At 40.8% G+C, this 17,230-nt stretch overlaps 3 protein-coding genes across 5 annotated transcripts in view; 1 reads left to right on the top strand and 2 right to left on the bottom strand.

Moving 5' to 3' along the window:
* Positions 1 to 579: 579 nt before the first annotated feature.
* LOC133644731 (growth arrest and DNA damage-inducible protein GADD45 beta-like) lies at positions 580 to 1,689 on the bottom strand. The gene is made up of 4 exons (XM_062039448.1): positions 1,572 to 1,689; positions 1,381 to 1,482; positions 1,086 to 1,293; positions 580 to 1,024 (listed from the first exon to the last, which is right to left on the bottom strand). The coding sequence occupies exons 1-4, from the start codon at positions 1,604 to 1,606 to the stop codon at positions 911 to 913; spliced, it is 459 nt and encodes a 152-aa protein (XP_061895432.1). The 5' UTR covers positions 1,607 to 1,689; the 3' UTR covers positions 580 to 910.
* Positions 1,690 to 2,828: 1,139 nt separating this feature from the next.
* On the bottom strand, positions 2,829 to 9,858 carry si:ch211-1a19.3 (uncharacterized). The gene is made up of 5 exons (XM_062038522.1): positions 9,478 to 9,858; positions 8,519 to 8,615; positions 6,030 to 6,183; positions 4,140 to 4,279; positions 2,829 to 4,020 (listed from the first exon to the last, which is right to left on the bottom strand). Coding segments are annotated over exons 1-5 (720 nt in total). The 5' UTR covers positions 9,805 to 9,858; the 3' UTR covers positions 2,829 to 4,018.
* fam174c (family with sequence similarity 174 member C) overlaps positions 2,929 to 17,230 on the top strand; it is a 42,878-nt gene continuing 28,576 nt past the window's right edge. Inside the window, exons 1-6 of one of the 3 annotated variants that reach the window (XR_009824735.1) lie at positions 6,026 to 6,208; positions 6,292 to 6,369; positions 8,706 to 8,793; positions 9,661 to 9,815; positions 16,126 to 16,236; positions 16,314 to 16,399. The gene's annotated coding sequence lies outside the window, so the exon portion shown is untranslated. Of the gene's footprint in view, positions 3,024 to 6,025; positions 6,209 to 6,291; positions 6,370 to 8,705; positions 8,794 to 9,660; positions 16,400 to 17,230 lie in introns of those variants that run through there. The other 2 variants (XR_009824736.1, XR_009824734.1) reach the window with 2 other exon arrangements.

The following is a 17,230-nucleotide window of genomic DNA, read 5'->3' as shown; positions in this document are numbered from 1 at the left end:
TAGTATGCCTTATTGTGTGTTGGCATGTCTGTGCTAAGAGACCATGCTAACTTACCTGGCTAGCTGCTAATGTTGATACTAGTATGTCTTATTGTGTGTTGGCATGTCTGTGTTAAGACAATGCTAACTTACCTCGTTAGCTGCTAATGTTGATACTAGTATGCCTTATTGTGGTGTTGGCATGTCTGTGCTAAGAGACCATGCTAACTTAACCTCGCTAGCTGCTAATGTTGATACTAGTATGCCTTATTGTGGTGTTGGCATGTCAGTGCTAAGAGACCATGCTAACTTACCTCGCTAGCTGCTAATGTTGATACTAACATGCCTTATGGGTGTTGGCATTTCTGCTATGTGCTAACAGTAATGCTAACTTACCTGGCTAACTGCTAATGTTGATACTAGTATGCCTTATTGTGGTGTTGGCATGTCAGTGCTAAGAGACCATGCTAACTTACCTGGGTAGCTGCTAACGTTGATACTAACATGCCTATAATGACGCGTTGGCATGTCTGCTATGTGCTAACACTGATGCTAACTTGATGGCACAAATGAAGAATAGACGCCGACACAGCAGATTGTAAACACTATATTTTATTTTACATTAGAATAATGTAATCCGACTACTTGAAAGCAGTGTAACTCATTACATGTACGCTACACTGTCGCCAACATGTCGCCACGCCCTCCCCAAGGAGGCGTGTCTTGTTGTGTGAGCTTGTTAGCTTAGCATCAAGTCGCCCGACACGTCAGTCACATGATCTGTCCATCCGGCGTCACTCGAGTCGCCACGCAGGACACGAAGCATCGCTGTCGGACCTCCGAAAACCTGGCGGACGGCGAGCGTGAGCTCCGCCTCTTTCTTGGTCTGGATCGTTTGGCCCCGCCTCTTGGCGGTGTGATGGGGCCCGGTTCAGCGGTCCATCAGGTCGACCCGGGGGACCCACTGGTTTTTGCCGCGGCTATCCTCGCAAAAGCTGATGACGTCACGGAGGGCGGGGCACTCCAGCGGCTGCATGGGTGGGCTCTGCACACAAAACACACGTCAGCACGGTGACGTCACGCAGCCGTCAGACGCAATGACGCACCGTGACCAGGATGCAGTGCAGGTCGCGAGGCTCGCTGTCGTCGTCGTCGATCAGCTGCGCGAGGCGCGTGACCCCCGCCAAGCGCACCATGTTGACGTCATAGTCGCGACAGAAGGCCTGGAGCAGCGTGAAGTGGATCTGGAGAGCGACGTCATCCTCGTCCTCCACGTCGGCCGCCAGCACGCACAGACGCACGCTGTCTGGGTCCCTGCGTGGCGCGAAACAGGCAGCGCGGGTTCAAGCCACTGTGCGCGTGCACGCGGGTGTGGATGCGTCATGCGTGCGCTATACTTACGCGTTCATGAGCTTGGCGGACTCGTACACGCCCACGGTGAGAGACTCGCGCAGCCGGGCCGACACCAGGACCTCCTCAAGCGCGCGCCCCAGCTGCTCCATCCTGCGCGTGCACGCGCACAGGCGGTGAGAATGACGCACGCAACAATAATAATAATAATAAGAAGAAGAAGAAGAAAAGTGTAAGTTTACTTGTCGCTGCTGACGGAGACGTCCTCCAGAGTCATGGTGACGTCACTGACGAAATCCCCGCACACACACACAAAAAAGATCCACTTAAAGTCTTCCACGGAGCCACACGGTCCAGTAAGGTGCGGAGGAAGAAGTGGTTCTGTCTCTCGGAACTATCTCTGCATTTATACGCGCCCTTACAGGTGGGCGTGGCTTGCGCTGACACACCGCCCTGTGATTGGTCGAGGATTCCCCCCGCACTGCGCGTCATTGGCTGCATGCGTGAGTGAAACTGCGCATCCACGTGGGCGGTTTCGGAGAATCCCCTCCAACACACAAACACACACACCATTAAATAAACTGAATTATATATTTTATTACATCTTTTCAGTACTTTCAAACATTATTCAGCCTCATATTCTATTCTATTCTATAATACAATTAAGTAGGTGTGTATTTGTTAGGGCCAGTGCATATTGATGAACAGATGTAAATATGCCGGAATATCGCATATAAATACATATTATTAAAAAAATATATAACAAAAATAAAGTAAACTAAACCGTTTTAAGTGTGTGTGTGTGCGTGTGTGTGTGTGTGTGTGTGTGTGTGTGTGTGTGTGTGTGTGTGTGTGTGTGTGTGTGTGTGTGTGTGTGTCGCCCCCCAGTGGCCTTTTAGTGACAGTGCAGCGCTGAAAGTGAGACCAGTGGGCGGGAGGCAAGTGGTGAGAACGTGTTGGGACAAGTTGCGATTCTGAGCAGCCTACACGCCGAACCGGACCACCCGGGAAAAGCCCCCTCTCTCCCTTCCGTGGAAAGGTTTCATGTCCCACATGCTAAATAATGACGTCATAATAAAACACAAATAACTTGGAATCCAAAAAAAGCTTGTCAATGAGAAAAAACTAGTACCTAAGAATAAAGCAATAGTGGCGCCCTCTGCTGGTCACGTGTGCAAGACTAATCATCATTGATTACTAATTGACTGAATAATTGACATTTGAGTCAAGTGTTTATACAACGTGTGTGTGTGTTTTTATTTTCTTTTTATCTTTTTTGCAAAACTAAAGTAGCGTGAGCGCCAAAAAGGGTGTAACAGTCAAGAGAATAATACAGACAGGAAGTTACGTCACATTCAATGCAATACAACATTTTAATGACACCGCTTCTCTTCTTTTTTAGGAATATTCATTTATTAAACATTGCCTGCAGTACAATAAACGGCCACAGTTTGTACATTGAGTATATTAAAACTTAAAATACTTATATAAATGTGGCGTATTTGTTATTGTCGTTTCAAACGATATCAGTCACGTGATGACGAGTTTTATACTGAAGTAGGGCGGAAGTTGAGGCGATTAAAGCTTTTATTTGTGAGTGGGGCAAACCGGAAATGGAGTCTCCCTTCCAACAGCTGGTGGAAGCAGGTGCCATCGCCACGGATAAAGTGACAAACAATCTTCTTCGGAGGACGGTAAGGTTTTATATTGTTGTATGTCGACATTTCACACAAGTTTGTTTTTGTGGATAAAAAGTTACCTTGCCAAAGAAACTCATTTTTGGTCGTTTGTTAATACTGTAAACGGCTGGCGAGCTAGCTTGATAGCTAGCTACCAATTAGTATTTTTATTGTACAGTACTACACTTTAGTAATATCACATTTACGCGAAAAACTTTTTTTTTAAATCTTCATTGAGTCTTGCAAAGTTAGTGTGGGTAAAGTGCAGCAAAGCTAATCAAGGACATGATCTTATTTATTTGAAGAGAAACTACTTTAGCTTATCACTAAAAAAAAAAAAAACATTTCGAGTGACTGCTGTCAATCAAACCTTGACAGACCTCACAAAAAAACAAGTCAGAAGTGTTCAAAACGTTTATTTGTCACCGCATCTATATGCATAAGATCACTGTCTGCAATGTCTAATCATTCATTTTCATTAGTTACAAAACAAAGTGCATGATGGGAAAAAAGCGGCACCATGCGTTTCAAAATAAAGCATTAAAAAAGTCTCATGAAGCAAACTTAGTGTCTTGTTTTAATAAAAAGTTAAAATGGTGCGTTTCGAAATAAAGCATTAAAAGTCTTGTTTGAATAAAAAGTTACAATCAGTGATTAATGACAGACTGAACGCCAACGTAATGTTTACAGCTTTGGTCTAGTGTTGTAATACTCGGTGAGGCCACTAGAGGCACTGTACAGTCACTGTGGCACATGCGTCAATACATTTGATTGATCTGTTAATAAACCTGAGCCCGAGTTCATGACGTAACACGGTCTCTGGTGGCAGCAAAGTGTCTCTGCAGGTTAGCAAGCAGGAAGTTGCGAGCAGCAACACGTCTCCTCGGCCTGGTGGGTGTGTGTGTGTGTGCGCGGGGGTGTGCGTGTGTGTTGTGTACAGCAGTCTCTCCAGGCTCCGCCCTCGTCCTGGACCTCAGTGTTCGCTGTCATGTCGTTGCTGCTTATGCCCCTCCTATACACGCACACACACACACACACACCACAACATCAAGAACACGTCAGAGTGTCGATGTGATTCTAGTGACATCATCGTGGGACCATTCTGTCCTTTCGGGTGTCATGTGACCTCACATGTCATCAGGAGGCGGGCGCAGAACGCCAGCAGCGTCACAGCCGGCATGGCGGCGAGCGACATGGCGTTGGAGTTGACCGGGTCCTTCTGCGTCTGTGGCGGCGCGGGTGCTTTTGATTCCGCCTCTTTACACTTAAGACTGCACACACACACACACACACACACGAGAGAAGCAAACACTCCATCACGCGTGTCAATGATGTCATCGGAAGAAAAACGATGAAGTTTCTATTTTGGGAGGAAATATTTGAGCTGAGCTGTGAAAAGCTCCAAGAATGTTCCGAGATAGACGTCAGCTCGGGGGGCCTCTGTACTATTAAAGCTTTGACACGTTTCCACGGCAACACAATAAATGGAGCACAGAGCAGCATGTTAGCGTTAGCATTCGGCTTGGAAACTGTTGTGATGTCAGGTGAGAACCTTATCCTCTTAAGGCCCAAGCTGTTTGTTTACATGCTTTTCTTATTTCTCTTTGCTATTATTGGTCCCTAATTACAATAAAAACTAAGAATCATCTTTTGATATGATGTACTTAGTCCATAAGTACACAAACGTGTACTTCATGTTTAGTGACATGCTAATTCTTATTTTTAAATTTTTTTTGCCAAATTCCATTGTATGTTATACTCTTCTGACACCACCAGATGGCAGTATAAGTGTCCACATAAGCAGCCATAAGACCCCAATTCAGTAGTGTACACAATTTTGGAAATAAGAGCTAAAAGGTGTTGTCCACGCATGTGGCCACTAAGGCTTTAGTTACAGATCCGTGGTACGCGGGCTACATCTAGTGGTATGCCAAAGAATCACAATAAGCCGCTACTTTTTTCCTATGCTTATAAAAGGTAATTTATGGATTTTTCTTCGCTAACGGCCATAATGTTTTGTATTCAACAAATAGTTTTCAACAACGACCCTGAAATGGTGTGTTACTGCTTGTGCTATGGCGCCATGGTTTGGACCAGTTTGCTCACTGCAGGTGCTGCGGGTTGAAAATGTACTTCCTGTTTCCTGCCTTGACCCGAATGTATATCTTGTTTTGCCTACTATATCCGTCCACAGCGTTTCTACTCGTATGGCTTCTTTAATCATCACTTAAAGCAAGGTTTGTAAGTTTTACAATATAACTAAAACAATTCTTACTTATTAAACCGCCCAATGCGTCTGTATGAGTTTTGTCATGCATATTTGTACGTGCTATCATAATGTAATCAAGCAATCGCTGTTAGCATGATGTGCCTATTAATATTATTAATTTCACAGCGCGCATTCTTTTTGTATTGTTTCAGTTTCGTAAATTCACCAGAACGTCAGTGAAGTTATTGAGTCTGTTTTGCTGATTGGAGAGCTAGTTTCCGCAGCTAGTGGGTCCGTGACGATGACTTCTGTTTTGTGTGATAGGCACCGTTTGGAAACAATTCGGTATATAAATAAACATTGACAAAATCTTTCGTACGGGTATATTTATCTTTTCTAAAAATTGGTGGGTGCGACTTAAGTACCGGAGCTCTCTATAGCCTAGAAGGTACGGTAATTATTCAAACACAGTGTTACTGTTCAAAGTGTGTGTGATGTTACAATGACCAAAAATAATAGATATACTTGTTAAATAAAACCTCTGCCTTGTTTTTAATGAATACATAGGTCTACTACGCTACTGTATTTTAATGTCGGTCCTTATGGTGGTACTTGGAGAGCCGATTGTTTTCTTAGGTGTTACTTGGTGAAAAAAAGTGTGGACGCTCGTGTTCTAGATACTTAAAGAAGCTACTGGCATGGCAAGTTAGCGGCTAACATCCCTGTCTTTGGATACACTGAGGGTGTTTCCATGGCAACAAGAGCAGCCTCCCTCCTTGCTCGCATGGTGCGGCTAAGCTGATGTTACTCACAGCTGTTTGTGCAGGTACTGCTGGTTGGACTCGCAGGCACGCGTCTGCGCCTGCGCCGCCGTGACGAGGCTGTCGGCGGCCTGCTTGAGGCTGACGCACGCCTCGGTGCGGTGGTCGGCCTGAGTCAGGTTGTGCTGCAACGCCTCCGCCAGCTCTGAGGACACATGATGACAAAGCACGTACGTTTGTTTACATGACGCTGCCTTTGAATCGTCAACTTCTTGTCTGCGTTTCTTATATTAACATAAGACTTTCTCCTCAGGTTTCTGCAGGATGTTCTAAGGCAGGGGTCCCCAAACTACGGCCCACGGGCCAGATACGGCCCGCCAGCGTCCAAAATGTAATTATTATTTTTTTTAATCTGTCCTTTCTAGCCCATCCATCAATCCATTTTATACCGCCTGTTACTCTCGGGCTCTCCTAGCCCCTCTGGCGAATCATATTTGATGTAATTACGTACGTACGTAACACATGCACACGCATTTGCCTGAGGTGTTGTTAGCTAATAATAGCAATTTGGATAGCTTACGTTAGCTGTCATTGAGTGTATATGCTCTCACTGTGGTCCCCAAACTACGGCCTGCGGGCCGGTTATGGCCCGCCAGCTTCCAAAATCCAGCCCGCAGGTAGTCCCGAGTAAAAAATAAATAAATAAATAAAATAGTTGTATTTATTTATTTTTTTAATATGTCCTTTCTAGCCCATCCATCATTCCATTTTCTACCGCCTGTTATTCTCGGGGTCTCCTCGCTGCGCTGGCAAATCATATTTTCTAAGAATGCATTTTCCCATCGATAACGTGATGTCATCACGCTTTCAGTCAATTAGTGTACGAGGGGAAAAAATGGCAAAATCGTTGGGGAAACATAAAATAGACTCAGAGTGTAGAGTTTTTAAACAGTGGACATATGACTTTTTTTTTTTTTTCAGTATAAGGAAAAGGCAATTTGTCTAATCTGCAATGAGACAGATTATATATATATATATTGTGTGTATATAATGTATATGTATATATATAATGTGTGTATATATATGTGTGTGTATATACTGTATAATGTATATATATATGTATATATATATAATGTACAGTATATATATATATAAAATGTGTGTATATATATATATATATATATATATATATATATATATAATATATATATACATATATTATATATATTATATATAATGTATATATATTAGGGCTGCAACTAACGATTAATTTGATAATCGATTAATCTGTCGATTATTACTTCGATTAATCGATTAATAATCGGATAAAAGAGACAAACTACATTTCTATCCTATCCAGTATTTTATTGAAAAAAAACAGCATACTGGCACCATACTTATTCTGATTATTGTTTCTCAGCTGTTTGTAAATGTTGCAGTTTATAAATAAAGGTTTATTAAAAAAAAAAAATGTTTAAAATTTTTTTAAATTAAAAAAAACAAAAAACAAAACCTCTGCGCATAGCATAGATCCAACGAATCGATGACTAAATTAATCGGCAACTATTTTAATAATTGATTTTAATCGATTTAATCGATTAGTTGTTGCAGCCCTAATATATACAGTATATATATTTATATGTATGTATGTATGTATGTATGTATGTATGTATGTGTATATATATATATATATATATATATATATATATATATATATATATATATATATATATATATATATATATATATATATATATATATATATATATATATATATATATATATATATATATATATATATATATATATATATATATATATATATATATCTATCCATCCATTTTCTACCGCTTATTCCCTTCGGGGTCGCGGGGGGCGCTGGAGCCTATCTCAGCTACAATCGGGTGGAAGGCGGGGTACACCCTGGACAAGTCGCCACCTCATCGCAGGGCATATATATATATATATGTATATATATATATATATATATATATATATATATATATATATATATATATATATATATATATATATATATATATATATATATATATATATATATATATATATATATATGTTAGGTCAGGAAAAAACACAGAGGCTATATCATCCCTACAAGCCTGTTTCGCCGGTTTCCCTGCTCATCAGGGGATTCTAACGTATATTCCGCTCTACCCCGCAGTATTGAGAACTGTATAACTGATACACCACAGAAACCTTGACTATATATATCTACGTTAGGTCAGGAAAAAACACAGGGGCCATTTCATCCCTACAATATATATATATATTATAAAATTGTTCAATGAGGCTTCTTCAGGGTATTTTATATATAATATAAGAGAAGAGCAGGGAAACCTGCGAAACATGCTTGTAGGGATGAAATAGCCTCTGTGTTTTTTCCTGACCTAACGGATATTCCGCTCTACCCCGGTATTGAGCACTATATAACGGATAAACCACAGTAAAATATATATAGCCCGGCCCCTGGCCAATTTTTTTTAACCCAATGCGGCCCCCGGGTCAAAAAGCCATGTTACCTTCTTGATGCTGTAGCTGGACTGTCAGGTTGACCTGTGCCTGCATCAGATGCTCCGCCTCTTCCTGCAGCATGCTGATGTTGGCCAGGAGGACGGCCTGCAACACATACGCACAGTTTTAATGTTGTTCATTAGGAACAGGATTAGCATTTAGCTATGTCGATTATTTTCTCTCCGGTGGTTTCAGGACCTGGCCTGCTGGACTGGACTAAACAGACTCGGTACGGAGGGGTTCTCACCAGACTGGGCTGGCACCGGAGCGGCCCAAGTTGACAGTGAGTGAAAACACATGTCGACTGGAGGAAAAACAGGGTTGGCGCTTATCTGTTGCCATGGAGACACGCAACAACAACACATGTCAGCCAGGCCCATGATGCTTTGCAGCGGCTCTCTGGCTAGCGTTAGCTTAGCGCCACGCTGCGGTTGCATTGTGGGAGTTGCAGGAACACTGGCTTCTTTAATAGGAAGGAAAAATGAGTCACCAGAGGAAGGGAGGGGGGAGTGAGTCACAGTGCACGAGGATGTGTGCACGTGCATGTTGATGTGTGTGTGTGCGTGTGTACAAACACTCCGCTATTCCTGCTGGAAAAGTTGTGTCGTTCTTTACCGTTATTTACTCAGCCTGAAGGGGGGGGGGGGCATGCTAGGATGCTAAGGTTTTTGGTGGGTGGGGGTGCCGGGTGTGGTCAGTGGTTTCTGTGCATTGATTAGTTTGTTCCATCCTAAGGGAATCACATCCTGACATGCCCTTTGGAGGCGGAGCTTATGACATGACCGCTGAAGGCCATTTGATAACATCAGATGCCAGCAGCTGTCAGTCAAAGCCAGGTAAAAAGTACACACACGCACACACACAGCATGCACACGGGAATGTTCCAAACAGGATCTGATCTTGGACCCCGAGCTTCCTTTGGCGGGAGTTGTTTTGTAAGCCGGTCACGTGACCGTCCGCGACTCACCTTCTGGCCACGGCAGGCCTCCAGAGTGGCGTTGGCGGCGTCGAGTCGTCCCAGGAGCGCGGCCACGCGGACCTCCTGGAGCTTTTGCTGGCGCCTGGCCTCCTCCAGCTGCTCCTCCAGCGCCTCCTTGTTCTTGCCCCACACCACCTTGGCCCCCTCCAACTTCTCCGTGTTCTCCTGCAGCTCCTGGCGGCAGCGGGCCGAGCCCTTCAGGTCCGGAGACGTGGACCACACCACGATGACCACCAGCGAGACGACGGACCACAGCGCCAACAGCGCCAGCGCCACCTTGGTGCAGCTCCCCGACGACTTGGACGACGTCGCCATGACGATGAGCGGTGAGTCTGAGCGAGTCTTTCCCTCCGCGCCGAGCAGCTATGTGGGCACTGACCCCGCCCCCCCCCGACCACACCCTCGTCCCCCCTCCTGCAGCGCACATGGAAAACTTTGATGCACGTGTCAAGTATGTAAGGGAGCAGCTCTTTTGGACTAGACCTGATCCAACACTGCCTGTAGGACTAGGTCTAGGACTAAGATAAAACTCTGCTTTACTTTCGACTTGAATGTGTGCGTGTGTGTGTGTGCGTGCGTTTGTGTGTGTGTGGAAAGTATTTGACAGTTCACATTCTTGCCTGGAAGCCAAGGAAAAAAGAAAAAAACCCTCCAGAAACAATTTTAGAACAACTATGTTGAGGGTGAAAGGTCAAGCAGTTCCTTCTGAACACAACTTTAAATGTTGAAGCGAGGACTTTTTCATGACCAATACTGTTGTTACCAGCCTTCTTTTCTCCTTCCTGCAGTAACAATGTAATCGTGTACAGCACGTTGCCTCGTACAGATATTAAAGCCGCACCATGTTCAAACTGCAGCAAATATTCTGCTCCCCTGAAGTAAGAAATGAAGTCTCCCGCAACACGACTCAAGTTATGCAACACTGCTGCTACTGCTGCTTTCTTTCAACTTTACACGCACATAACTTCCAACAGCACTTCTGATTGGTCAACAGACCCACAGGCACCTTTTTCAAAGATTCAAAATATGATTACAAAAACTTTCAAGTTTAAATCTGAGTTTTTTTTGTTCAAGCTCATATCTCTCTTGGTTTTAAAACGTAAGAATGGTGTCACTTTGGCGCCCTCGTGAGGCTATAACATGTAATTACTCCATATGTCACTCTATAACATGTATAACATGTTACTATAACATGTAATTACTCCACATGTCACTCAGTTCCTGTCAATGAGAGAGGAAGAAAAAGGCTCCGCTTCTGCTACCGGAGTTTTTGTTAAGTCTGAAGATTTTGACCACTGATTTGCGATCACAGCCACAGGAGAGTCACCTGGCATCTTCGATCTGATTTTGGTCAGTTGAGAGGCACTGATACGCTGAAATAAGGCGAGTTGGAAGAGCCGTTAGCCTAGCTAAGAGAGCACGGACACAGAGCAGGAATGTCATTGTTTTGACTGCTCGAAGAAAAACAACATCTTAATCTACGATTTGATTCCTTCGAATGGCCTTGATGCCTAGATGGCAGCTCCCGCCATCAGTGTGTGAATGTGTGTGTGAATGGGTGAATGTGGAAATACTGTCAAAGCGCTTTGAGTACCTTGAAGGTAGAAAAGCGCTATACAAGTATAACCCATTCATCATTTATTATCATTATCATTTAACCAAAAGCTACGGCGAGTTTACAGCTGTTTTAAAGTGATTCCGACGCCGCAGAGTGATATAAGTTGACAGGCTGACACCTCAAATTGATCTCTGAACGGCGCAAGAGGCACTGACGTCAGCGACTGCCGCGATGCGAAAAGGTAAAGGAAAGACTGAAATCCCGAAACCTTCGGGGTCAACTGACACAGGACACAAATGGGAACAAGATTTGAGGCTGGACACAGGACATGATGGGAATCAAGAAGGGATACTACAAAAACTATTCCATGAATTTAAAGAAGAAATTATAGAAAAATGGAAAGAAATGATGAATGGATGGAAAGATGATATGAAAGAAGAAATGAAAAAAGACCTGAGAAAAGCAACAACAGAACACAAACAAGATGTGAAAAGTCTGCAGCTAAATATAGAAAGTCTGCAAACTCAGAACAACTCCAGAAATAATGAAGCCACTGAAATGAGCAAACAAATGAAGACCCTTCAAGAAGACAACAACATGCTGAGGAATATCATAGATGAAATGGATCAGGATAAACGAATGAATGATATCATCGTGACAGGGCACCGAATTAAACCAAGATCCTATGCGAAAGCTGTGAATAATGAAGGTGAACCAGTGAAATGGATATGGTCTCAGCAGAACAGCAAGTGGTCAACTTTCTGCAATCAAAAGAAATTGAAATTGACATTAATACCATGGAAACATGCATCCCACTGAACGGAAGAAACAACAACGCCACTCCAGTCGTGCTCGTGAAACTCGTAAACAGAAAATCTAAAATGGCACTGCTGAGACAGGGAAAGAAGCTGAAGGGAACAAATGTGTACATGAATGAGCATCTCACAAAACGTAATACTGGAATCGCCAAGAAAGCACGCGACTTGAGGAAGCAGGGAAAAATCCAGGGAACTTGGAGCGCCAATTGTAAAATCTACATCAAGCTGAATGGAGGTCCAGAAGCAAGAGTACTTGCTGTCCATGACAGCAAGGACCTGGACAATTTTTAAAGTTTACACAGCTACCACAACAACGATGATAATGGACTCTGACAGAAAACAAGAACCTAAATTCAGCATCGACACTACTATGTTCCAAGAGACGACTAAACAAGAGGACCTAGATTCAGGATTGCATCCACCTACACTTATAGAGATTATTGAAAAAACATCAAAGATTGTTGAACAAGAAAATATGGAACTAAAAAATTTCTGCAACAAAGATCACAAAAAACAGGATTTGGAAAATGATATAGATCCAGATACAAATTTTTTCTCCCACATTAGTAATAGTTGTTTTTATTATACAGATGAACAATATAATAGCAACATTAAATGTGATAACAAATTGTCAATTATTCATAGCAGAAGCTTGTATGCAAACTACAACAATATTAAGAACTTTTTGGAACACATCAACGAACCCTTCAAAGTGATTGCTGTCACAGAAACATGGATTGATGATAAAAAAGGAATAGATTTTGATCTGGAAGGATATGAACTAAACTACATCAACAGAACCAACAAAAATGGAGGAGGAGTAGCTTTGTACATGATGAAGAACCTGAACTACAAAGTGGTAAAAAAAACATGTCATTTGCTATAGATAATATCTTAGAATGTATAACCATTGAAATATGTCAGGAAAAATTCAAAAACATATTCATCAGTTGTATATATAGATCACCTAAGTCAAGTATAGAAACATTATTGTGATTACCGGTACTTATGGAGTATATTGTGAATAAATTGAGAACAGGAAGTGAACAAAAGTTTTAGCAACTGTTATGTAAAGGAAACGGGGTAGGATTAAATAAGCTATGCTTCTTCCTACTCCTTTTCGAACATGTTGAAAAGAGAAACTGTAAATTGTGATGTATCATGTTGTATGCTTGCATGTTCGAAATAAACTCAAACTCAAACTGGTGATCATGTGCTCACTGTTTAAAAACTTTTTTTTTTTTTTTAAATTGAGCAATTATTCATGCAAATACAAAAAGCAACTTTCAAGTAGCAATGTTGGACAGATCACAGGACAAGCGATTTACAATCTAAATACAGGAAATTATACTAAATATTAAGAGTGAATAGAGTACGGTAAATAGTATTTTCTGAATAAATCTTTTGAAAATGTTAGAAGAAATTGAGTTTACGCGGAAAAAATCTCGTCCTTTGATTAAAAAATCTTTGTCACAAAAGAACATCAATAATCAGTTATATCATATTTTAAAAATATGCATAATGTTAAACAACTTGATTCAATGTTAATGGTTTAGTTCAGTGTTTCCTAACCATAGGGCCCATTGTAAAAATGTGTCAGCTGTTGTCTGTATGTAATACACTTTTCCACCACTTGTGGCAGTGATTGATTGATTGATTGATTGACAATGACAATTGTCAAACAAAAGGAGTCTTGAGCTAAAGTCATTGAGAAGTTTCCTTAGCAAAAATATCATGACTAAAGTGGTGAATCTGTTATTTCCATTTGTACTTTAATTGTATTGGCAGTTTAGTTAGGAGTCTGTGACCCCTCCTCAAGATTTCTTCTTTTTTCCCCATCTCAGGTTTTTGAAGTTTTTCCTTGCCCAAATGTTTGTTCAGATGAAGGGATGTCATTGAGGCACCTGTGATTGATTAATTGAAAAAAACATATTCTTAATTTAGTTTATTTGGCAACACTAAATGGTCCCTAGTGTGTGAATGTTGTCTGTCTATCTGTGTTGGCCCTGCGATGAAGTGGCGACTTGTCCAGGGTGTACCCCGCCTACCACCCGAATGCAGCTGAGATAGGCTCCAGCAACCCCAAAAGGGACAAGCGGTAGAAAATGGATGGATGGATAGTTTATTTTAGTACAACATAATTGAACGTGAAAACCATTTTCGAGTGGCTTCTTGTGCAACATATTTGGTTAGTGTTTATATTTCCAACCAGCCTGACCTAAGTCTAAGGTTTATGTGTTAAATAAATAATAATCTGGCTTCATATCATTTGACACGGTTATAAACTTGAAGTAGGTTAGATATATACGATTAAATTCAAGATTGTGAAGAAATATTATACTTTCTGATTTTCTAACTTTTCATAAAGCAAACAAAACATTTTGTTTGAGTGATCACGAAGTTTATGGACACTCACCATGAATATCATATTCATCATTATAATATATTTCATATCCAAAGAAGTTTACACTCTTTATAAATGTTTGTTGTAACAACATCTAAACACGTTTACAATCACTCGCCATGAATATTAATTTTCATAACATATTTAACAACTTTGTAAACAACTTCACTATGTAGACTCTTCATATTTAATAACATATTCTACACAAGTTTACATTCTTCATGACTATTTATTTTCATAACATTTTATATCCTCTACACCAGGGGTCACCAACGAGGTGCCCGCAGGCACCAGGTAGCCCGTAAGGACCAGATGAGTAGCCCGCTGGCCTGTTCTAAAAATAGCTCAAATAGCAGCCTCTATTTTTTTAATTTTATTTATTTACTAGCAAGCTGGTCTCTCTTTGCTCGACATTTTTAATTCTAAGAGAGACGAAACCCAAATAGAATTTGAAAATCCAAGAAAATATTTTAAAGACTTGGTCTTCACTTGTTTAAATAAATTCATTAATTTTTTTACTTTGCTTCTTATAACTTTCAGAAAGACAATTTTAGAGAAAAAATACCTTAAAAATGATTTTAGGATTTTTAAACACATATACATTTTTACCTTTTTAAATTCATTCCTCTTCTTTCCTGACAATTTAAATCAATGTTCAAGTTAATTTATTTTTTTTATTGTAAAGAATAATAAATACATTTTAATTTAATTCTTCATTTTAGCTTCTGTTTTTTCGACGAAGAATATTTGGGAAATATTTCTTCAAACTTATTGTGATTAAAATTCAAAAAAATTATTCTGGCAAATCTAGAAAATCTGTAGAATCAAATTTAAATCTTATTTCAAAGTCTTTTGAATTTCTTTTAAAATTTTTGTCCTGGAAAATCTAGAAGAAATAATGATTTGTCTTTGTTAGAAATATAGCTTGGTCCAATTTGTTATATATTCTAACAAAGTGCAGATTGGATTTTAACCTATTTAAAACATGTCATCAACATTCTAAAATTAATCTTATTCAGGAAAAATTACTAATGATGTTCCATAAATTATTTTATTAATTTTTTCAAAAAGATTCGAATTAGCTAGTTTTTCTCTTCTTTTTTTCGGTTGAATTTTGAATTTTAAAGAGTTGAAATTGAAGATAAACTATGTTTCAAAATGTAATTGTCATTTTTTTCGTGTTTTCTCCTCTTTTAAACCGTTCAATTAAGTGTAAATATCATTAATTATTAATAATAACATAGAGTTAAAGGTAAATTGAGCAAATTGTATCAAACTGGTAGCCCTTCGCATTAATCTGTACCCAAGAAGTAGCTCTTGGTTTCAAAAAGGTTGGCGACCCCTGCTCTACACACATTTATGTACACATCATTAAAATGATACTCTCTTCAGTGTTAATATATGAGTAGTAGTGGAAAAGTTAGGCCCTGAAGTCTAAAAGGTTAGGGAACCCTTGGTTTAGTTTGTTTATATTGAAAATGTCTCATGTTTGAAAAAGACCAAAGTATGAAAAAAAGCATTAGTCCTTTTAGTTTTGTTAGTCCGCTCTCTGCTGGAGCTCAGGAGAACTGCATGAATGACTAATTCTGACAAATTCTTTTTTAATGAACGATAGAGGCTCTTGGCTCCGCCCCCTTATTTGGCCACACCCTCGGCTCACCTTTCATCCCGCCTGTGTATAGAATATGTTTAACGTCTTCATCAGTCTAAGACAAAACAACACTTCCTGTTTCCTGTTTTTCTCCTCTCCATCGTCACGCTCCGACGAGGAAGGGACGCTCTTTCAACGGACTGCAACACAGACGACAGGCTTTTGGCTGGTGAAGGTCAGAGAGTTCTATTGACTTTTTAAATAGGACCAAGCGCTACATCGTGGTTGTGAGGAAGAGAAAGTAAGGCTGACTGACCTCTGGCCCTGACGCCACCACCATGGACACGCCCCTCGTCCTGCTGCCGCTGCTACTGTGGTGAAAAAGTCGTCCAAAGGAAAAGTCCGATTTTTGTTTTGTTTTAATGAGTCGCTTATCATCTTCTCATCTTACAGGTTGTCCAGCGCGCACACGGGCCGACGCGGCGCCGCGGTCTTTAGTGACCAGACCCGGCTGATAGTGGACGTGGACGAGGACCCAGGTTAGTGTCAAGCTCTTCCACGCCATGTTTGAGACAGTAATCCATGCCTCTATCACATCTCGGCTGGATTACACTGCAAAAAGTCAGTGTTCAAAAACAAGAAAAAAAAATACAAAAATGAGGGGTATTTTATTTGAACTAAGCAAAATTATCTGCCAATAGAACAAGAAAATTCGGCTTGTCAAGACTTTCCAAAACAAGTAAAATTAGCTAACCTCAATGAACCCAAAAATACCGTAATTTCCGGACTATAAGCCGCACCTGACTATAAGCCGCACCAGCTAAATTTAGGGGAAAATACAGATTGCTCCATATATAAGCCGCACCCGACTAAAAGCCGCAGGGTTTTGATGTGTAATTACCGTAGTTTATAGGGGTTCCTGCTACCACGGAGGGGATTGTCGGGACAGAGATGACTGTTTGGGAACGCAAAGCGTCCCATTTATTAACAATAAATCTTTCAATCATTCAATCAAACTTTCACATCTTTGACATGGCGAACAGCATTCGTGCAGAGTACAAATAATACAATGGTGCAAAGTAATACAAAGTGCTCGCCTGTACGTTATCAAAATAACCAGCCTACCGGTATATGAAAAGTCAGTCTTTAATCATTGTGTCATCGTCTTCCTCCTGCGTACTAAAACCACCGAAATCCTCTTTGTCTGTGTCGGAGAAGAACAGGCCGTAAATAAGCCGCACCCTTGTATAAGCCGCAGGGACCAGAACGAGGGGAAAAAGTAGCGGCTTATAGTCCGGAAATTACGGTACCTTAAAATAAGTATATTCTCACTAATAACAAGTGCACTTTTCTTGGTAGAAAAAAAAAAA

Source organism: Entelurus aequoreus, linkage group LG27, assembly GCF_033978785.1.
Source record: "Entelurus aequoreus isolate RoL-2023_Sb linkage group LG27, RoL_Eaeq_v1.1, whole genome shotgun sequence".
NCBI lineage: Eukaryota > Metazoa > Chordata > Actinopteri > Syngnathiformes > Syngnathidae > Entelurus > Entelurus aequoreus.
Note: the sequence above shows the minus strand (reverse complement) of the source record. Positions and strands in the feature narration are given on the sequence as shown.